The following is a 23,822-nucleotide window of genomic DNA, read 5'->3' as shown; positions in this document are numbered from 1 at the left end:
ACTGTTTGCTTTTTGCAGTCCATACCAGTTTCATATTTGTTTTTTGCTTTTGCTTTTTGCTTAGCTTGAACTAAGTTATTACAGCTTGAAATTTTTAAACTCTAGTAATTTTTGAAATAGGATATTCCAGCTTCAAATTATCCAAAAATTAGGAAAAAAATTTTGAATTAAACAAGTAATTTTTACATTACATTTATTAGGAAACTCAAGGTAAATTTGTAGAATTTGAATTATCCAAAAATTTGAATTAAGCAAGTTCAAATTAACAGAGTTTGACTGTATATAAAGATAATATTTATAATTTTCTAAATTAAAGTTTTTAAAGATTTTTTATAGAAAGAAATATATAATATTAAAATTTTATTTATTTTTCAATATTATTTCAAATAATAAACACTATTTTATCAGATAATGATTGCCTTACAAGAAATTGCTGTGGTCCAATGCGACCATTTGACATGAAAATACTCAATAATTTTGGAAATGAAGTTCTGCATTTAAATCGTCCACTTCGTTGTGATTCGTGTTGGTTTCCCTGTTGTTTGCAGGTATTTTTTTTTTATGTGTAAAATTTATTCAATTATTGATGAGTCCATTAAACAATTAATTGATTATTGAAGTAGTTATGAGAATTTTTAAGAAATTTATTGTTTTGTAAAAAACTTGTTAAATGGAGGATACTTATATTTTAAGTATCCTCCATTTAAGTATATTTTTAAAATATCTGTAATCTATGCCCGAAAATCAGATGTTCTGTGCAAAAGCCATGAGCCTAATTGCTATTTTTAAATAGGAAAACTATAATGCAACATAACATTAATTAAAAATCCCAAATTAATATTCTAAAACATAAGTAAAACAACTAAATGAATTCAAACATAATGAATATCTAATAGTAAAAATATGGATTAAATCATCAAAATAACACCACTCCAACATAAAAATTGTTTACAGTAATTCAGAAAACAATTTTTATATGTGAAATGATTGAAGTGATTAAATGTATTTAAATTTTATTTCATTGATGATTTTTATATTAATTAATATTGCATTATATAATAGTATTCCTAATTAATTGTTAAATTGGGGTATTATCAAATCATAAACTTCTGTTTATACTGAGTTTGATACATTAATTTTTTTAATGTTTGATTAACATTATATTGCTTCTTTAATATATTTATTTTTGTTAAGTTAATATTTTAATTAATTTCCTTAGTATGTAGATATATTAAATTAGTTTTAACTGCATAATTAATGAAAGGTGTGTATGTATGTGTACTGAATTATATAATTATATCTCTCTTGAAATTGTCAACTGCATTAATTAATATTATATTCACTCACTCACTCTGTAATTTAAGGAATTACTCTATTCCAACTAAATAGTTCAAACATAGAATAAGTTTTAAAAATTATTGAGAATGTTTAACAGGTTTGAACGTTAATGATGCTTTAACTTTAAATCATTGGTTAAAGATAAAAATAAAGAATAAAAATAAAAGTATAACTAAACAAAAGAACAGTGTCCTTATATATAGAACAATAAAATAAATGGTTGGACATGATAAATTGTTGATCATGGTCAACAGACACACAAGCCAGCACCCTCATTAGGATTATTATCTCCATGTTGTCTCTATTGACCAGCTATCATCGGGAACCAAACCGACAGGTCTAACACATTACCTTATTGTATTTTGTTCAATACTAGGTTGCACTGGTGACTATTGCTAGTTCTTCAGTTGTTCTTTAAGTTGGATATACTAAACTGTGTTCCTTCCAATTTCATGTTTGCCTTATTGTTTGAGCTCTTTTGCCAGAGCAGTGCTTAGTCTTCCTTTGTGGAAATTTTCTAGATATTAGATATTTTTGTTATTTTATCAGCAAGTGTACAGCATGTACTATCTATGTAGCATTGTTCTTCTATTCCAATTAGAGAAGATTGCCATTTTTCTATCACCAGCTGAATTGTCCAATAATTTTTATGCATTTTGAGAATCTGAACATATGCAGAAATTGTTTTGGTAGGACTATCTTGAAACAAATTTAATTGGAATTCAAATAGAATAATTCCTTAAATTACATAGTGTTTGAACATGTACTGTATTATAACAGAATAAATTAGTGTTGCAACAAATAGTATATTCGGCCTCAGGCCGAATACCGAATATTCGGCCAAACTATTCGGCTTGATTAACACATGTACGAAAATTGCCATGCAAACCTCATTACGGCAAGGACCCTGCTCTCTATTGGCCCACTGTCACTATGCTTTGCCAATCACATTAATTCTTGACAGTTGTAGCGGACAGACAAGAGCATCGTGGCAGTATGCGATAAATGTTGATATCAAATGTGAATAACAATGAAATGACCTACACATGTAAATAACTGAAAAAGAACAGAGAAGGACTGCGAAGTGAAAATGTGAAAATAAATATAAAATTGAGGCGACAACATAATCGAACAAGTCGAAGCAGCTTATTGGCGCGAAATTTGCGGCCGTCAATGCCAAACACTTGTTGTCATAGACTTCGGAAAGCTAAATGCTTGTAATGAAAGTCACTTAGCGTGCACTGGCAAAAGCCTGGGACCGTTCGGGCTACCAAGCTGTCTCAAATCTGTGAAATCATAACTGTGACATATACCGACGTCCTATCTGTCTCTTTTCTCTGTTATCACCAGGCTATGAGTCACGTAATTATAAAATGGAAAATATCGTGAGCGCATATTATGATGTATGCACAGGCATACGTGGACTAGAGAAATGGAGGAAAGAGAAAGGAAAGAGCAAAGACGAGCGCTTTAAAAGGATAGGCAGGGTCAGACCCTCATATGTGTTAGACGATTCTCGAACGAATGGGTGTGTACGTGTGCTGATCTTTGTAATTGTGAATTGTGAATACATGTGACTAATATTATTATTTTTTTTATTTTGTGCATGTTATAAGTTATAAATAAATATAAACAAACAACACTAACCTGATAACATTAAATCTAAATACCAAAATGATTAATTTACTGTGTTTTTGTTATTTCTTACTTCTGTTTTTAGGTATTTGGTATTCGGCTGAATAGTGATTAAATATTCAGTATTTGGCCGAATAGTGAAAAATAGGCCGAATACCAAATAGTAACTGAATATTTGTTACATCACTAATATAAATATTTTATTATTGTTGTATTCATTTTAAACATTTACATTTTACTAGAAAATGGAAGTCAGTTCACCTCCAGGAACAGTTATTGGATATGTGACACAAGAATGGAGTATTCTTGTACCAAAATTTAGAATTGAAAATGCTGCAGGAGACTCTGTTTTACGAATTGAAGGCCCATTTTGCACTTTCAGCATCTGTGGTGATGTAGAATTCAAGGTATGTTTTAAATATATATATATATTTTGTTTATTGTAAGAGAATTTATGTCTGTATTATCTTTGATATTTGTGAGAAATGGTGTTTTTGGAAAATAATATCAACAAATTTATTGTAAAAAATGTAAAATAATTAATAGCAATTTAACTTTGTTCCTTTCCTCACATACATAGTAATTTTTCCAGTTATTTTGGTAAAAAAAATTTGTTGGTATGTGAGAGATACAATGCAGGTTATTATTTTTGGTTTTATCCATTTACATGTTATTAAATAAGTAGTTAAAAGATCATAATTTTCTGTTATAAATAGAGGTGAGTTCATTTAATGAAAACTAATTGCTCATAAAATTATAAGATTATCAGCACAAAACCTTTCTCACTAATTTCTAGCCTTATTAACTGTTGTACTCCAGTTAATAAGGCTAGAAATTAGTGAGAAAGGTTTTGTGCTGATAATCTTAGAAATAGTTCTAGCTACATATGCATAGTATCATAAAATTATTTGAAATATCTGAAATAATTTTAGAATTACCTATATGTTTCACTCACCTTTTTTTTAGTAGGCTTCAATTTAAATTTAAAAATGTCTCTGAAAGTTACAAAATTCTCTTAATTTATATTACAATGAAATTTGACATCATAAACTTCTGTGTATGATATATGTGAAAAATTCAATATGTTTATATTAAATTGTATCATATTACTTTAAAATTAGTAATAAACAAACAATTATTTATTGTGACATCGTCACAATGAATAATTGGGCTGAAATTTTTAATCATATTTTTAATTTATTTAATTTAAAATATATATTCTCCAGCTCAAATTAGTAGTGCCTTGCCCTGTAAATTGTGTTTTTCCTTCAACAATAGTCATGCAGGTCATTTATTAACTGCTTTCAGGGAAAGTTTTGAATTGAAATAACATGAGTTTACATATGTGGTTTGCTTCGGAAGTTCATAATCAGGGCTTCCTACTCCTAAGGTTTCTATATTTTCCATATCTAATCTCAGATTTCATATATCTAACTCTGTTCTCAAGATTAAGGAAAGACAGACAGATGGATAACAGTGGGAATTTATAGGTCTACAATTTTTTCAAATTGCAGTTCAAGAATATTCTCAAGAAAGATTTAATTCTGTAATTATGTCAGAATCAAATTTTGAAAATTGTTTCAAGAGTTACTTTTAAATTAATATAAAATGAAACATATTAAAATTGGTATCCATTAAATATTATGCAAGTGAAATAAGTTGGATTATTGATATGAGTTCTTCTGGTTTAAATCATTAAGTTAAAAATTTTAATTTATTCCATTATTTGTATTTGCAGGTGTTATCAAATGATGGATCTACAGAAGTAGGCAAAATCTCTAAGCAGTGGACAGGTTTTGTGAAAGAAACCTTCACTGATACTGATAATTTTGGTATTTCATTTCCAATGGATTTAGATGTGAAGATTAAGGCTGTTCTTTTAGGGGCATGTTTTCTAATTGTATGTATTGTTTATTTAATTGTTAAATTATATAATTAATTTTAAATTTTGAATTACAGTCAAATTGAAAATACTGTATTGACCTAATATAAGTTATCCTCCAATTTTGGAATCCTTACTTTAAAAAAAAAAAATTGGGGCCTAAATATAAGCTGACCTTTTATTATTTTTTTTATTTGCATACAAAAAGTCATCAATTTGCATTAAAAAAAATTTGGAGTTATTGAAACAATACTTCATTATTTTTATCATCAACATCCAGTATCTATGTCATTGCCTCATGTTCTTCAGCCTCCTTAAACAGTACAGCATTCCCTGTTCTAAGTCATTGGTAACACAACATTTCTTAAAACTCTTTATCAATAGTCTTCATCAATAGTCTTTCATAATTCTACTGGTATTCTAATTTTTACAAGAATATGTGGAAATTTTATTACTTTTTGTCTGAGATTATGAAAATTAGTTTGTTCAACTACATTTCTTTCTTTTTAAAATTACTTTAGTTAGAAATAAAATGTTTTTTGAATATGTATTTATATATAAAAATATTGAGGAATTAATCAGCATAAATGAATTTTTGATTGCTTTTTAGTAATTTTTACATATCTCATTTAAATCATACCTAGTTAATCAGAAAACTATACTGAAAAATTTGTTTTACAGAAAGAAATATGCATTGGATGCCTTTATGTGACAAATTGTAACTTATTGCTTATTTTTTATCAATAACAATAAAAATGAAATTAATATAGAGCAAAAACAAGACATGCACTGGATGGTATGCTGCCCAGATATACATCACGACAGGAAATAGGCTTTCTTGTATATTTTATGTGCATTCTGGAAAATGTTGCAGTTTTATGACTACTGAAAATGTCTTCAATCTAAACTTCTAATCATTGAAACTTTGTGTTTTGTTTTCACTTATCTTAATTTTTTTATAACTGTCTAAAACATTTTTATAAAGTTAAGAGATATAATTATATCAAATTCATAAATTTATAATTTTAATAGAAATTTACACTTTACAACAGAATAAATTTTGCAGTAACCCAATTTTTGATGATTGCTTGATTAGTAGAGACTCCTAGAAGTAAAATAAAAAAAGTTACTAAAATAAAATTTCTGTAGAAGTTACCAAAATTGACTGATTACATTTAATATGACAAAAACAATTGATTGTTATTGAACAATTGACTAATCAATTATTAACAATCATGCCAAACACTTAATTTCTGTACATAGTTTGTAGGCTGCAGCATGACAGATCAGAACTTGGATAGTGTTTAGCATCACTAAACAATCAACATACTGAATTTTAGCATCATTTTAACTCAGTACATGTTCCAAAACAGTTTCAAAATCAAAGAAAACTTCAGACTGAAAAATAGGTTGCAAATGATTCCCCTCCTTTAAAACTGGAAAAAGCATCAACTAATATTTGGCCAATATGGTATATCATATTCAAATGTAATATTGATTATTCTTTATTCTTCTATTGTGACATATTGCTGAATTTAGATTAAAAATTAGTTCTGTTAAAAATATCTTTATTGCAAAGAAATTGTTTTTTTCATTTGATGTTAATAATGATTATATAGATTTTTCTTTTTTTTCTCTATAAAATATTACAAGTAAGTTTAAGAGTTTCAATACAGAACTTGTAACATCAATGACTTTGTTTAATTATGGTTATAAGTGCATTTTAGAATGATATATAATTTTGTTTCCTTTTCAGTGCTGCTTTTAAGCCAAAAAAAAAAGTATTTTACATATCATACACTATTCCAATTTCTAAACAATAATTACTAACTACAATTTAAAATAGTTTGAGCAATTTTGAATTCCAAATACATCAAAAAGTTATTTACAGACATGCCTGTAAACAACTTTTTGAGTTATGTAACTTCCATATTAGCTATGTAACACGAACACTATGTAAAAATAATATTTATATTTAACTTTATACTAAATATGTTTGTTCTATAAAAACCATAATAAAATATAATTACTTACACTTTAAACAATCATTACTTCACACTGTTACATTCATATATTTTTTTTTATACAATTAAAATAACATTAAACTATCTGACTATATAGTGATAATTATTTTTACATTATGCCCTCTATTATGTCATACCTATCATTATTGATTTGCATACCTTCTGATATATTAATTAAATTATTGCTTTTAGAATATTTTTTTATTTGTATGTGTTCTTTAAATTTACATTTCTATGTATCAGTTTCTTTAATATTTTAACTGCATCTCTATTGATTTCACAATTATTAATCATTGAATGTTCATATCACAGTGATTGATTGTATCTCAATCTGATTGATGTCTCATGCTCTTTAATTCTTTTATTTAGTACCTAACCAGTTTCATAAATGTAATAACTAGGATTTTTGCATATACATTCCAGTTTATATACCACTATAACTATATTTAAATCTGTGATATTTGTGGAATTTTCACTAGGATTTTATATAATTTTAGTAAGTTTATTATTTAAAGATGGAACTAAAGTAATATTGTGTTATTTCAAAAACTTAAGAGTATTTTTCAAAAATACATTTTACATGTAGGATCTTGTACATGTTGTTTTACATTATATTTATGTTTTCTATATTTTTCATGCCATTTTTTCAAATTAATTTTATAGTAATCATTTAGTAAAAATATTTTATCTGTCTAAATTTTAAATTCCAATTTCCTATTTTTTATATTTGTTATTCTCATGTATATTTTCCTTAGTTCCATCATATATACATATTTTCCTTCAATTTAAATGGACAACAGAATTTAAAATTGTTTTATTTACATCACAAGACTTTATATGCCATAAAAGTAAAATTTTCCCAGTTATTGCTAATAGTAATGTCTAAATAATTTAACTTGTTATTTTTTTCAGTTTCCATTCCAAACTGATTATTCTTATGTATATTATTTGCTATATTTAATATCAATTTATCACTAATTTTTAAGTTATTGTACACAATTAAGTAATAATCTTCATTCTCTAACACATAATTTAATACTGTAGATATTATATTATGTTGAAATAGTGAAGGTGGAATTTGATGATTTTTTGAATTTAATACCTACATTATTAAATAATACTGTAGATATTAAATTGTGTGTTAGATATGCAGATGATTACTTAATTGTGTACAATAACCTAAAAATTAGTGACAAAATTTAAGGTTTTGTTCAAATATTTAGAATAGCAGAATCATAAATTTTTTCTTTTAAATTCATTAACCCAGCGTGAGTGAGGCCAGGTATGTCATACCCGAGAAGATTTTAAATGCAGATTATGTAATGTTATTGTTGCCATGCAAATCCTGTTGTCACAGTAGCTGGAGGTAAGGGAGTGGGGGCGAGGCACAGTGTTGAGTTTAGTGTTTCGCTGGTGTCAGCGGGAGATACACATGAGCAAAGGTGGCTGGGGTACATCACACCCAACCTCATAGTCGGTGTTACATTTTTGAGTTGACAGTAAGCTTATGAGTTATAGTTATTTATAGTATTTTTAGATTTATTTCTAGATTTCTCATATGATAGTCTTTGCATTAGACAAAAAAACACATCTTCCAAGGGAAACTCGAAAAGTGATTACTGATCAACTGGGAGAACCTTCATTACTTGTTTCCAAAAAATTGGCTAATAAATATGTCAGGTGTGGTGAGTGTACTAAAAAACAGATAGGAAAACAAAACATTGCTGTTCGAAGTGTGAGAAGCCAAAATGTATGAAGCATGCGATTTTTATGTGTGGAGATTGTGCTGATTTGTAGGTATAATGTTGGTGCTGTGCAAATTGATCTCATAAGACCTTTTAGTTTTTTTTTCTATTTTTATAATTGAAAGATACTATAGTTATGTTGATTAACCAAAGAAGTTGTAATTTTGTTAGAATTTTATACGAAAAAATGTTAAACTACCAAAACTAGTACTTTTTCAAAGAAAATATAGACACGACACTTTGTTATTTCAATTAAAAAAAAATGCTTTTCAATCTTATACATAATATTTTATTTACTCATCTTGTTGAATAGATACTATTCTTATTATCCCAAGTGAAAAAATACTTTATACACTATTATAGTATAAAAAATTCGGTATCAAAGTTTCGGGTATCTCCTACCCACCTCATAGCTGGTGTAACAATTTCTCACCTCATTCATGCCGGGTTAATTATCATTCTTATCTATATCAAGTAAATAATAACATTTACTTGATATTATTATTTATAACAAGTATTTTGATTTATATATTGCCTGTTCAAATCATCTTCCTCTGGCTGCAACAAATTAGCAATGAAATTCAAATTAGTACGATTACATTATATTAAAATAATGTAGTCTTACTAATTTGAATTTGTGGCTGAACTCAAATGAATAAAGCCATATATGAGATTAAAACTTATACTTTTGATTTTACCAAAAGGTTTTTTATTATTATTGTTATTATTGTAATTAAAGACAATATCAGTTTCACTAAGAATTAACCACTAACCATGACCTTTTCTTGTCTTTTGAAAGTAATTCTAGAGCTTGCTTACATTATTTTATGACACTTTAAAAAGATTCACAGTTTCCAGACAGCTTTGAATTCAGGTAGATCATTCTACAGAGCATTATTAGACTGTCCCACCATAATTTGCATATTTAAATATTTTTTATATTTGTATTTCAATTTGTGACAATATATTGATTTTATTTTAGATTAAAGCAGGTTTCACATATCATCTGCAATAGAAAACATTAATTCATTAACTTATCAAAAGATTGGCCTCTTTGTGCTCTCTGAGCGATAAGGGGCCTAAAACCACAAATAAAAAAAACTTATCAAAAGATGTTTAGCTATAATTATATTTTTTCTCAGCAATAATAATAATAATAATAATAATTTATCATTCATCATACACAAGGTGTCTCAGACCACCTGTACACTCCATTTAAAATGAAAGGAAGCAAGTTTCATCAAAAATCCAAAAAAATTTGTTAAGTAAATCAGGTACACACTATCAAATGCTATTTTCAACTTCTACTACTGGCCAGAAATGGTCTATCCGGTACAAAAATCAAATTTTTTGAAATGGAACATAGCATGTTTTATTTCAGATTTAGATTAAAACTCAAACTCAAAAAGCTAAGATAGTTTTAATATAAAGCTAAAATAAGCCAGATATAATCACTTATTTTGGAAATCACTAAAAAGGGGTTTATAGGCAAATAAACCCCTTCCCTTCATTTTGAAAGTAGTGTACAAGTGGTCTGAGACACCCTGTATAAGTGATCAAATATATAAAGCAGGATTTTATTGGACTTGATTATTTAAATGCTTTAATACACTTTTATTTAACTGATGAAAATAACTAATAATTTTTGTTTTATTTTTATTTTAGGATTTCATGTTCTTCGAGAAAAGTGGAAACAAAGAAAACGATTCCCCTGGAATGTTTTAAAATTTGAAAATAAATCTGTACACTCAGATCTGTTTACATATTCTGAAAATTTTAATAATAAATAACAATGATATGGCTTTGTTACTCATAACAAATCTTTTAATATATGCAATTTATAACAATATAGTAGCTACATATGATAAGTTTTAGATGCAAATTTATTTTTAGCATGGATTATTTGTGTTACTTAAGTTGTTAAAATATATAATAAGCAGCTTAAAATTAACAATATTTGCTGGATATAATCAGTCACTTTTATAGCCACTTAAAAAGGGTTTTTTGATGAATAAACTGAAATGTTTATGTCTTTGAATCTGACTCTCACTCAAGTTTAAGAATTACTCAGTATCAGAGTCCAAAATATCAGTGTAAGCTCTGTCACAGATTGTACCTTACTGAAGAGGGATTGTTGAGAATTTCGATCCAAAATGCATTTAAATATCTGCAAATTAATTGCTTTCTGAGTAATTCTTAAACTTGGGTGAGCATCAGATTTGAAGGATATAACATTTTGGTTTATTCGTCCAAAAATCCCTTTTAAGTGGTTATAAAAGTGTTAAAATATAGTTCTTTGAAGTATATTTTTCTCTTTTTATTGAAAATGAAGCAGTAAACTTATAAGGCAGGAATATTATTCAAATTTATAAAGAAAAATATCAGTTTCAAATTTATAAAGAATGTGAGAGATTAAAAAATTTATAATTTAATTTTGGAAAATCTTAATGATGTGATCAATTATGAAAGCAAAACAAAAATCCAACAAAATAGTAACATTTTTCTTTAACTTATTTATTGTAATAATCAAAAAGATTATTAGTAAAATTTAAATTTCTAAAAATAATTTATGATTTTTAAATGCTGCATTATTAAAGGGTAAAAATCTTTTTACAACTTCCCTTTACATGATTAAAAATTATTTGCTATATCAATATAGGTTTTTTTTTTTAAGATTTCAAAAGCATTTGAATTTTACTTTTCTGTCATTATACTGATATTAATTTATGTATGTAGTTTAATCCAAACCAAAATATTTGTACATTTGTGAATTGAGAAAAATTCAATTCATATATTTTTATAAATTTGGGACTTGATATTTTTATTGCTTGTGTAATTTATTTATATATTCCTGAAACTCAATATAGACTGTGATAATTATAAATATTTATTTGTATTTTAAATGCTTTAGTTATTGATAATTTTGAAGAGGCCACTACATAAAAATATTCTAAAATTCACAAATATTCTAATTCTATTTGCTAAATTATTGTTGCATTCATAAAAGTTTCTGAGGACTGTTACATTGTATTAAAATAACTAATAATGATTGTTGCTTTTCAGAAATTTTATGAACCCAGTAATTGTTGAAAGAATTGTTACTAAATATTTTGAAATTATTGTGTTATAAATTAAATACATTCCAAATTTTAATTAAATAATGAACAGAATTTAGTAAAAGTCTAACATATAGTGTGGAATATAAAAGTATTTTTCAACGTAATCAAATGTATGTATGCTTAACAATGCCGCCAATAAATTTTGGAACTTTATGAGTTGTTTTATTTTTAATAATCAACTATAAATTATCTTTTATCAATTTACATTGAAATAATTCTTCAAAGATATTCAAAAATTCTGGTTTAACTTGATCAGTTGTTATTTCTTGCCCCAGTTCTTTGGTAAGTGATGTTACTTCTTTATTTGGGATTCCACAAGGAATAATATGCTTGAACCATTCTAAATCTGTGTTACAATTTAACGCAAGTCCATGAGTTGTCACGTATCTACTTCCATGAACACCTAAATCATAAAAATATATAAGTTAATAAAATACTTATTTTAATGTAAAAAATACAAATAATAAAGTCTTAATATAACAGACTTGTTAAGTATTTTACTACTGTATATTGAGAAATTCCAAATTTACATTAAAAAAAATACATTAGAGAAAAGAATTTAATTTTATTCAAAACACTTGGAGCCCTACTGTAATTATATATTTAAAAAGACATTTATTGTCTAGAAAATAAATTAATGAATTTTTAAAGTTTTAGCAAGTGTTTTGCAAACTTAAATGTTTAACTTTATATTTCATTATGTAAAAATAAACTAATACAATTAATTTGACAAAAAGTTTTATTTTCACATGTTTTAGGTTAAATTCTTAAAAATAACTTTCTTTCCATAATTTTATGAATGTAGGGGAAAATATTTGAATGTAATAATTGTGTTTTTCTTCCCTCAAATGAAGATTTGACTTGAATGTTAAATCCTCAATCTCCACAGAGAAGAAATTTTAATGCATGTCTTATATTGTACAGTACGAAAATTATGTTTATATAGTTTTTAAGATTTTATTTTCATGCTAATTATAAGTTTAGCAAGTTCTTCAGAGAAGAAACTGTTTTGAAGAATGAAACCTGACATTATCCATGTCAAACCACTTGGGAAAATTCCTAAGATCCAAATTAGAGTCAAATTTGGATCCTCTAACAGTGGCATTGTCTCTGTTAGAGGATCTAACTGATGTCTCTGCTAACAACTAAATAGTTGAAGCAGTATTCTTTTATAAGACATTAAAAAGAAATGCAAGTAAAATTTGAGCAAATATCATATTTAAAATACTTAACATTACATCTTTTTTTTTTTTTTTTACTCTTTCCACTCTGTGGGGACTTCATAGATTTAGCCAGCTCACAAAGGAGGCAGCCATGTTGTTAAGGATGGTGCCCAAGGTATCTGGGACAGACCACCCACAAAAAATCTCCAAGGTTTTTTGCCTGCCTGTCAAGGTCCTCCAGAATAGTAGGCTGAAGCCTTAATTGCCTCATCTGCTCATCCACCCATCAAAGTATTGTATAAATGTAGAATTAAACATAAAAGAAATGCTAGATTTGAGTGTTAATCCACACACTAATTAATATTAACTGCAGGGCAGTTCATTGGGACCGAACACTTATTATGTGGAATATTGTGAATGGAACAATTCTATTCAGTAATACCTCAATTTATGCGAACCCGGAGTTATGTGATTTTCAAATCTCATCGATTCGTCTTTTTGAGCGCCACGCAACTCTTGATTACTCACTCCCCACACTATTGTTCAGCTTACATGTTCAGATGTGTCGCGCCAAATCGGCACATAGCTGCAATTTATTTTGTGTTTGTTATATCTACGGAGACTTGAGAGACTCTACGTGGTGATTTCTTGTAACCGTGAACGAATCAAAAGAGAATATAAGATTAACGAGAACATTTATTAGCTTACAATTTGGATTTTACACAAATTGCAAAATTATCCCCGACTTACGTGGTTATCACGTATCTACACGCTCGGTTCCACCTATTGCATAAGTTCGGGGTATTACTGTATTTCACAATAAAGCGGTTGACCAAGGTATGTTTTACATTACAAGTTATTCAAATGAGATTGTGCAATCACGACTTATTGAACAAAAGAAGCATTCAGTCCCAAACAACGCACCCTATGTAACAAAAATAATATTGATTAAATTTAAAATTCTATTCAGAAATGTTTTACAATTTTTCTATAAAAGTTTATTAAAAATTTGATATATTTTTTAAAATTCACTGATTAAAATAAATGGATTTTAGTATTTATAGTTGCATTATTGAATTTGAATCATTTATTTATCAGAATAACAACTTCAAAAAACATTTATCATTCAAAAAATATTATATAAAACTTCATTTAAACAAATTTAAGATAGAATTTAGAGAATATTTTAATATAAATTTTTGATGAATATGCTATTTTAAATATAAGATTTATACTGTAATGATTTCTCTAAGATACAGTGTACAGTATATAACCTATATATAATCTCCCTATGGAAAATAAACTCTTAATTATATTTCTATCAAATTATTTTTCAGATAAAGGAATTCATTTTGTTAAAACATATCAGCTTATGTTTTGTAATAAATCTAAAAATAGACTGTTTATCAGATAACTAAAAATGATATCAGATTTATGATTAAAAAATCAATTTACTAAAATTCTGCTAATAAATATTCTATTTTTGCTTTGACTAAATAATATAATTAAAATAAACCTAAGATTTATGCTTACCATCTTTATACATGCTTGTATTATTATTTGAAAAATAAATAAATTTTGATTACTTATTCTGATTACATATTTATTCACTTTAAAAAAACTTTTATAATCAAAAATGCAATTGGCTTATACGATAGTCCCGAAAACTCGGCACTCAATAACCCAGCAGTCCAGATAACTCGGCCACACCCCTAGTTAATTTTCATTATAGACAGCTTTATGCCTCATAAAGTATTTTTCTGAGGTCTGTCTTAGGTAAATTACTGTACACTGTGTATTCATTAATTTTCATTTTCATTTAATAATGCTCTGTTTTCATAAAGTATACAGTATGTACTTTTCCTTCGTTTAAGGGTATTTGGACAGTTTATTCTCTGTTGTATTCTCAAGCAAACAATACATACAAGTAGAGTACAGTACTTTCTGAGGAAACACTCGTATTTATTCTTTTTTAACCCCATTACCAATAACCCGGCATTTTCCACAAACTCGGCCATCCATCGGTCCACATTAGGCCGAGTTTTCGGGACTCTACTGTATTTTATTATTTTTAAAAAATCCCAAAGGATGCATAACATATTTGTTACTTGCAGTATAAAAGCATTCCATTTGCTATTGTTTTAAATCAGTGTTTTTCAACCTACTTGAATACGCGACCCCTTTTCAAGTAAAAAAATTCTGGCGACCCCCACGGCCATATTAAAACTATGTTAGTGATTTTAAAAACTACTGTACATACAGTTGACCCCCTATAACACAGTAGATACATTCCTGTTTTTTATGAATCCAGCCAATCACAGCCCAGCACATATGCAGTTTACGGACTACGGCTTTTTCAAAGGTTTCTTCCATAAAATTAATCGATTCTAGACTAATTCGACTCAACATTTCCAAAATACGTATAATTTTTTGGGAATAATCCATATAAACTATGCTATAAACAAAAAATTGTAGAATTACTTACTGAGTGTGCATCGTTCGACTACGCCGTTGCTTAAGCTTGTTTTCGTTGTAGAGATTGTCATCGAATGGCGCTCGTGTGCTTCCTGATAAATNAATACATGTGACTAATATTATTTTCTTTTTTATTTTGTGCATGTTATAAGTTATAAATAAATATAAACAAACAACACTAACCTGATAACATTAAATCTAAATACCAAAATGATTAATTTACTGTGTTTTTGTTATTTCTTACTTCTGTTTTTAGGTATTTGGTATTCGGCTGAATAGTGATTAAATATTCAGTATTTGGCCGAATAGTGAAAAATAGGCCGAATACCAAATAGTAACTGAATATTTGTTACATCACTAATATAAATATTTTATTATTGTTGTATTCATTTTAAACATTTACATTTTACTAGAAAATGGAAGTCAGTTCACCTCCAGGAACAGTTATTGGATATGTGACACAAGAATGGAGTATTCTTGTACCAAAATTTAGAATTGAAAATGCTGCAGGAGACTCTGTTTTACGAATTGAAGGCCCATTTTGCACTTTCAGCATCTGTGGTGATGTAGAATTCAAGGTATGTTTTAAATATATATAAGGTTTTATCTTTGTAACTATATTAATTTTAGGGAATAACAACATGCTACTTTGAGCTTACATATTAATCTAAAATATACAGTTATTACAAATGATTCATCAGATTTCAAGCTACTGTACTTCCAACATTAATTCAGATTCAAGAATAAGTGATACATTTGAACTAGAAACTAAAAGTTTGTGTTATAGAACTACAGATGTTCTGTATGTGTTCCTTTGGTAACACAAGATATTTGGTAACATGAAGTGGTATACAGTTCACCCCAAGCATTGAAGTATATTTCCCTAGATGGTCATATTGCAGCAGTAATGCAGTCTTGGAGCTCTGCCAAAGATGTGGGCAATGATAGCACATAAAGCATCCTTTAAATATCCCAATGGAAGAAAATCATACAGTGTGAGGTCCAGAGATCTGGGAGGCATCTGTACAACACTAGGTCATCATTACTGCAACATCCAATTCAGTAGTATGGGAGTTCTGCATTCAGGTATTGACCTCAGTACTCTAGTCAGGTGGGGTTCTGTCCTGCTGGAAAACAAAGTCACCAGAAATGTTGTCTTCTGCATAGCCACAACTTTTACAATGGATGTTGTTCTGCCACCTGGTGTGTTGCAAGAAAATCTTTGAGTGCTTCTCTTTCGTTTTGTGGATGACCTGGCTCGATACTTTGGAAGTTACAAGACCAGTGATTAATTTGTTATAACCCTGTATTAAAATCTAGTAGGAAGCATATAATAAGTGATGCATCAAGAGTTTTATTTTTATTAACTTACTATTAAATATATTTTCATACATTAAGATTTTTCTTCATTTTTAACTCTTTCCACCCCAAACACTAAAAAGGCCTTTTTTATTGTACCCATTATGGTTTGGCCAGGCCCACAATGGGGTGGATAGATGAGGGAATAATTGAAAATTTTGACATTAAACTTGAATGGGATTAATAGATTATTTTTAATAAATAAATCTTTTCAAATTTAATTAGCTTAGCAGCAAGTTTTAATACTAATTTAAAAAAAAATGTTTTTGTACATGTTATGAAAGGTCACCACATCAGATCTGATTGCATTTGAATTGCTAAATATCTCTAGATAGCATTGAGTATGACTACTTTAATTACAATCACCCAGTATATTGTACAGTTTAAGAAAGAATAAATAGGTTTAATGTTTTAAGAGAGTTAACACTAATACATACTATGCATAGAAATTCATATTGTTGAATTAACTGATAAAACAAATTCATTAATGTTTATACACAAAATGAACTTTATGGAAATTCTGTAAATTGGACATTATATAAAGTGATTCAACATTTGTCCAGAATTTCAATAATGGTGATGAAACTATGTTACATAGAGAAAAACATAATATTGGGACTATGTATTTCCATACTCATGTCGGCACCTCTCCCATCATTTTGGCAATGATTGCCATGCCTACAGAAAAGAAGTCTTTTGGCTGGTGTCAGAAATATTTTAGCATTCAGGTTGCATCTCGTTTCCCAAAGGGCCAAACAGGTGATAATTGCAAGGTAACAGATCTGGACTGTAGACCAGGTAATCCAGAATTTATTGATCACCTCTATCGTGTGCAAGGCTGTGCTCTGACACCAATAAAAATACTTTTATTCTGCAGGCATAGCAATCATTGCCAAAAAGAGAGAATTGTCAATGTGTGGAGAAGAAATACATAGCCCCAATTTGTTTTCTTCCAAAGTAACACACATTGTTCTGCACAATTACTGTAATCTCAGAAGTTGAACTGCCCCACATGTATAGTACAGTACTTCTAAATGAGAAAGAAAATGTGTTTTCAAACATTAAAAATTTGTAATGTTTAATATTTATACACCTACACAGACACACACACACAGAAGTACATTTATTAATGGAAATCCTAAACAATTTTTTTAGAATTTCATAATATATATATATGTAATCATTAATAAAAATTTATGAACAAATTCTTACCAACTTAACTCTATTAACCCATTATATTTGACATTATATCAGTTACTGCTCACAAATTATTTAAATATTTAACTTCATAAACTTTTTTTAAATTACATATCTGAAATTGATCACTGAATTCTTTATTCAGATGATGTTAGTGAGCCACAAAAATAAAATTTTGTGCCTTTACGGAAATTAATGAGAATGAAGTATAAAATTGTAAAATTCAGATTGTTATAAAAATAGCAATCAGATATTGATATTTCAAAATAAGTGTGCAAAAATTAAAGAAAATATAGAGTTTTTCAAATTTTTTACAAAGACTATAGTTTATTTCATATTAAAAATTTTAATTGCAATTTATTTTCAAAAACATATCAAATTATAATTATTCAACATTAATGGTCTGGATCTATTGGCAAAGTTTAACTATACTTTTCTGGGGCATCTTATACATTTGTATTTCTTAATATCCACATAATTCATTAAAAGATTATCCTTTGTTAACTTTTTGGCATAAACACTTTTGACTTAGAGTAAATTTTAAGTTCAAAAATGAATCAGGATACATTTATTTTATTTTCCTTACACTATTGTTAATATAACCATATACAACATATATGTAGCCGAAATTTCATGATGTGATTTAGTGATTTTTCAACAATATAAACAATGATTTGTTTACAATAATAATTGAAGGTTTTTCACATAGTATGAATTTCAAAATCAATATTTTCAAGTAAAAAATACAATTAATATTAACAACCCAATTTTATTATTATTTCTGTCCTGTGGACACTAAGATAGCCTTTTTATCAAGCGTATCATGGGTTTGGTCAGGTCCACAATGGGGCAGCCAGGTAATGAGTGATTTATATTCTGGTATGGAAGATACCAGAATATAAATCACACAGACCTTCCACTCCACTACATGAAAAAACCTGCAACAAAAAAAATGAAGCACTGAATAAAACAAATGCACATTTTTCTACACTTTTTCAACTTTCTGAAAAGTGCTTTACATCAGGGGTGTCCAACCTTTTTGTTTCTCTGGGCCGCATTGGAAGAATTGACGACAAGGAGTTTTGGGCCATAAGTTCATATAATATATACTTGTGACCCAATATACATGTATATTTAAGGATTAACATGTCTAGATTATAATAATAAATATTAAAACTTTATTACAAAAAAGGATATTTAAAAAAATTACTTCTACAGACACTTTCAATTTTTACTTAGAAATAGAAAATTCATTTATTATAAGAGACAAACGAAAATTTATTTGGAAAACACAAATATTTGTTTTATTTGGGTCTCTAATAAAAAGCAACCAAACACCATTTTAAAGTACATTTTTATTCAAGTAATATATTTATAAATAATATGTAGCCAAAGCGCCAAATGATATTTTTTACGTCAAACAAAAAAATAGCCACATTTGGCATTGCGCCAAATGTGCAAATCTTGGCTTTTGCCAAATCTTGCAACGTTGGAAGAAATACTAATTAAAGCTGGAGTTGTGATTCAAAGAATTATAGACCCAAATGAGGGGGAAAGGAGAGAAAGGACAAAAGATAAAGAAGTGAGAACAGTTGGAAAATTAAGGGTCAATATTTGCATAACAGAAGATCTATTTAACCTTTCTCACTACGTCACACTATCGGAACCTGTGACCGGTGCTCTGTGCGTATGTGTTAAAATATCCTGACAAACGTTTTCGAGCGTATTTTAACACATACGCACAGAGCACCGGTCACAGGTTCCGATAGTGTGACGTCATTTTCATCCCGGTGCTGTGGATAGAATAGTTTCTGCATTCTTTCTCACTACTTTTTATCTATTGTCCTTTCTCACCTTTCCCTCCTTTTCCCAAATTTTGGTCTATAATCCTTTGAGTCACAACTCCAGCTTTATTTAGTAATCCTTTCTCATTCACACATCTCCAAGTATTTGAAAATATTTCCTTTTTACTCAAAACAAAAATATGAATAAAGGTTTACGGCTTTGTGAAACTTCTTTTTTGAGTTTATGTAGTTGAAATAAATAAATAATAATAAAATTAAAACAGTTGTCGGTTTTGTTTACACGTTTTTTGGGCCGCATTGGAACTTGCCTTGGGCCGCGGGTTGGACACCCCTGCTCTACATAGTCATTTGAATATTATGAATATAAAAAGATTGGTTATGATGGTAGATGGCTAAGAAGGCTAAGATGTTGGTCTCCTACAGTGGTGATCTGGATTTGGATCTAGGTCAGATTATGAAGAATTTTTAATGGTCTGGATATGCTGAGATTCATCATTTTCCATCCTTTTCCTTGTATTTGATTTTTATGAAAAACATGCCAGAACACCAACAAATTGACCAGAATTACAAAAAAAATGTATACAAAAGCTGTGACATGGATAAGATGTTTTCAGTGTCTGCAATTCTGTATATATTAGTATCATTTTATTTTTAGAAATAAAAAAAAATCACATGTTAAATATTTTACTTCATAACTATAAAAACAGTTTCTAAAATTGAAATCATGAAAAATTGTATTATTATTATGATATAGTTCTGCATAAAATCAAACTTTTTGAGAAATAAACAAGTCTAAATAAAAAAAACTATTACCTTTCAGATTTAAATTTAAAATACTGAATAATATTTTATTGTCATGTCAGAAGTGAAAGTTACTCGTTATTTGTCTTACATAAATTTTTATAAGAGTTTTCTATTGTTTATATTTCACAAAGTAGAAGCTATTTCTTGCAATTTGCTACATTGTCTAGAAAATTTTTGAATATCATAAGCTAAAGTTGGTCTGAATAAAGGTCTTAAAACATTTCTCCTTTACTTAAACTTGGGATTTTTATGTTAACTATATTTTTTCTTCTAAAAAAATCAAATATTTGATTTAATTATTTGATTAAATTTTGATTCAATGGTTGAAAAGATCATTCATTTTGTTTGTAACAAAATGAATGATCTTTTCAACCATTAATTTAAAACATATCCATAAAACAATGTTTATGTAATAAATCACAGGCTAATTAGGTTTTAAACAGAAAAGATATTTACAGTTTAGCTTGTTGTTAGCCAGCTGTAAATGGTTAACATATTAACTGTTCCCTCCAAGTTAGAAATAGTAAATAAAATAAAAAATGATTCTATTTCTTAATGATATCAGGACCATTTAGTAGTATGCAATTGAGTGTCATCCGAGCATTGTTTTGTCATCACTAAGGTTTATAGTAGATTTTCAGCAACAACCAATTAATATTACAGGTTAATTATCTAAATTTTTTCCATCAAGAACACTGCAATAATTTTGTTAAATTTATCATATGTTGTTGAATTTTGAACTTAGTTCTACACAGTAAACTTAACATTTGTTGTCTTCTTAATTGAATATGAAGACTACTGGTGTTACCTTAAATCTGAAAACAAGTCAAAAGTGTAAAAATCACCTAAGGACTAAATGTTAACATAGATCAGTGTTTCTCAACGGGGGCGATATCGCCCCCATGTGGGCATTTTTCCACGTTGAGGGGGCGATTAGTAACAATTTATATTTTGGGGGGCGAAAAACAATTTTATGGGCGATATAGTAAAACATTATATTAAGAATAATTAGATATTTTATTCGTTATATCGTACAATAATTAAACGAATAACATTATACTAGTCACTAGTCTGTTCAATGTAGTACGAATTTGGCTTTAGTCTTGGTCCTCGGCATCGGAATTTTGAAGTGAAGGGGGCGATAATAGGTAACAGTTTTATTGAAGGGGGCGACGATTCGTTAGAAGTTGAGAAACACTGACATAGATGCAGCATACAGACTTTCCCAAATACTTTTAACAGATCAATTAATTTCAGCATTTCTAACTTCAGCTACAAACACTGTACTGCATGAAACTGTAAAATAGAACAGTCTACAATACAAAATTTGTTCAATTGTAGATGGTGTTGTGCATTTAGTCAACAGTATTTTGGCATTTAAATAAAGTCGCCTAACCTCTGTAAATCTTAATTAAACTGGCCTCACAAAATTTAAGAATCTGTAGAATTTTCCCAATTTTCCAGTGTAAATTCAGACATTCAGAATGTTTGAATTATTTATTAGTTTTAAACATTTTATGACTTCATCTTTTCAAATTATATAATAATATAATTGTGTGTGTGTGTGTGTGTGTGTGTGTGTTTCAACATGACGAAACAATAAAAATTATACCTATAGCAGCAATTTTTCTATCTTCAATCCAAACTCCTGTATGAACAGAGGTGCTTGCATTCAAACCAAACTTCTTACATAACCTTATACACCACATTTCTAATTTCTGTATATACCATTTCATACTTTTCCTATTATTAAAATCTCCAAGATATAAAACAGGATAAGCAACTAATTGTCCAGGGCCATGGAAAGTTATTAATCCTCCTCTATTAGTAACCATATAATCTGCTCCCAAACTTCTCAACCTCTTCTCATCATCATCATTATACTCTTTCCTTATCCCAATGGTATAAACAGGTAAATGTTCACATATAAATAAATAATTATTCCTTGAAGTGTTAGTTTTTAACGAATTTAATAATTGCCTACATGCGTGATTTTGTAATTGAAGCGCTTTACCGAAACTAATGCGTCCCAAATCATGTAAAATAACATTAACATTGAACATGTCGTCCTATCGATAATATTCATAGTTTACTCTAGTCTCCGTCAGATGGCGCCACTGTAGTAGCCTTTCATAAATTTCTAAAATAATAATAATAATAATATTTTCTCCAAAAATAAATATTAAGAAGTATTTTAAATTCTATTACATTGGTAATTAAATTAAATTAAAATAATAGAATATTGTAATACCAAGTATTAAAAATAGAATTAATCAGTAATATTTAATTATATAATTTGTATTAATGAATATGTTTATTAAAATATATAATTATGGCAGTTATTAATGACCGAAATGCGTCAATGTCCTTCGAGAGTTTATTAAATAAGAATAACTGAACGAAAAAACTAAAGAAACGAAAAAAAATCTGGTCTTTGTGCGTGTTTCAATTTGATTACATGATTGAATTTTTGTATCCAAACATGGCCAAATATTCTTTTTTTATTTAAAATAATAATGTATGAGTGCACGTAGACAACCAAGACATTGCCAGCCTTTTCGTTTGAAAATGGGGAAAGAACTGTCAAAGTAATTACAGGAGGAAATTAAAGAATTTTTGGCATCTTTCAGCAAGGTCCACAACGGGGTGGCTGGATAGTGAAGGAGGAGCCGTCATATCAGAACGGACTATCCCTGGAAAAAATCTAGNCGTCAAAGATAAGAGAACCGATTGAATTCTTTTTCTTTGCTGTAATCGCTTAACGCAATGAACATGTTAACTCTAAATCCTAATTATGGTGAAGGAAAGTAATTAATTAATTTGCTGAAAACTGTTAATAATTAAATTTAAAAAACTATTTAAAAATTTTGGAGGAGCCGTCATATCAGAACGGACTATCCCTGGAAAAAATCTAGCTTTATGGAAGATTACACTCACCATCATCACAACTTGATGAAAAGGTCCTCTTAATGCCCACAGGTGAGAAAGAGTAAAAAAATCGGGATTTTTATGTTAACTATATTTTTTATATAAAAGTAGTCATTTTAAAGTTCATACTACATGATAAACCTGCAATTATTCTTGTATACAAATCTTATATATTGTTGAAAAATCACTAAATCACAATTCTTTTCTTTTCAAAAATTATAAAATTATATAAAGTATCGATTCATAAATCTAATATTTGGATAATCGAATGGCAATGGCGATAAATGTATTAGTTGTTCTCGCTTCTTACACTGGGATTCGAGTCTGGGTCTACTCAAGTAAGTAATA

At 28.1% G+C, this 23,822-nt stretch overlaps 2 protein-coding genes across 6 annotated transcripts in view; one reads left to right on the top strand and one right to left on the bottom strand.

Moving 5' to 3' along the window:
* Positions 1-11,189, top strand: part of LOC111624831 (phospholipid scramblase 2-like) — a 29,192-nt gene extending 18,003 nt beyond the window's left edge. For 4 of the 5 annotated variants that reach the window (XM_023367812.1, XM_023367801.1, XM_023367793.1 and 1 more), the window contains exons 5-8: positions 409-548; positions 3,216-3,380; positions 4,712-4,873; positions 10,290-11,188. In XM_023367812.1, coding sequence (XP_023223580.1) covers positions 409-548; positions 3,216-3,380; positions 4,712-4,873; positions 10,290-10,349 — 527 coding nt within the window. In that variant the 3' untranslated portion in view covers positions 10,350-11,188. Of the gene's footprint in view, positions 1-408; positions 549-3,215; positions 3,381-4,711; positions 4,874-10,289 lie in introns of all 5 variants that reach the window. The other variant, XM_023367820.1, reaches the window with a different exon arrangement.
* Positions 11,190-11,731: 542 nt separating this feature from the next.
* Positions 11,732-22,626, bottom strand: LOC111624803 (putative lipoyltransferase 2, mitochondrial). Its single transcript, XM_023367760.1, has 2 exons — positions 22,159-22,626; positions 11,732-12,146 (listed from the first exon to the last, which is right to left on the bottom strand). The coding sequence occupies exons 1-2, from the start codon at positions 22,607-22,609 to the stop codon at positions 11,923-11,925; spliced, it is 675 nt and encodes a 224-aa protein (XP_023223528.1). The 5' UTR covers positions 22,610-22,626; the 3' UTR covers positions 11,732-11,922.
* Positions 22,627-23,822: the final 1,196 nt, after the last annotated feature.

Source organism: Centruroides sculpturatus, unplaced genomic scaffold (genome assembly GCF_000671375.1).
Source record: "Centruroides sculpturatus isolate CEXI.00-Female unplaced genomic scaffold, Cexi_2.0 scaffold133, whole genome shotgun sequence".
NCBI classification, from domain to species: domain Eukaryota; kingdom Metazoa; phylum Arthropoda; class Arachnida; order Scorpiones; family Buthidae; genus Centruroides; species Centruroides sculpturatus.
Note: the sequence above shows the minus strand (reverse complement) of the source record. Positions and strands in the feature narration are given on the sequence as shown.

Coding starts and splice junctions, on each gene's coding strand:
- LOC111624803 (XM_023367760.1), bottom strand. CDS start 22,609: ATGTTCAATGTTAATGTTATTTTACATGATTTGGGACGCATTAGTTTC. Junction 12,147..22,158: donor TAGAAAAATTGCTGCTATAG/GTATAATTTTTA, acceptor TTTATGATTTAG/GTGTTCATGGAAGTAGATAC.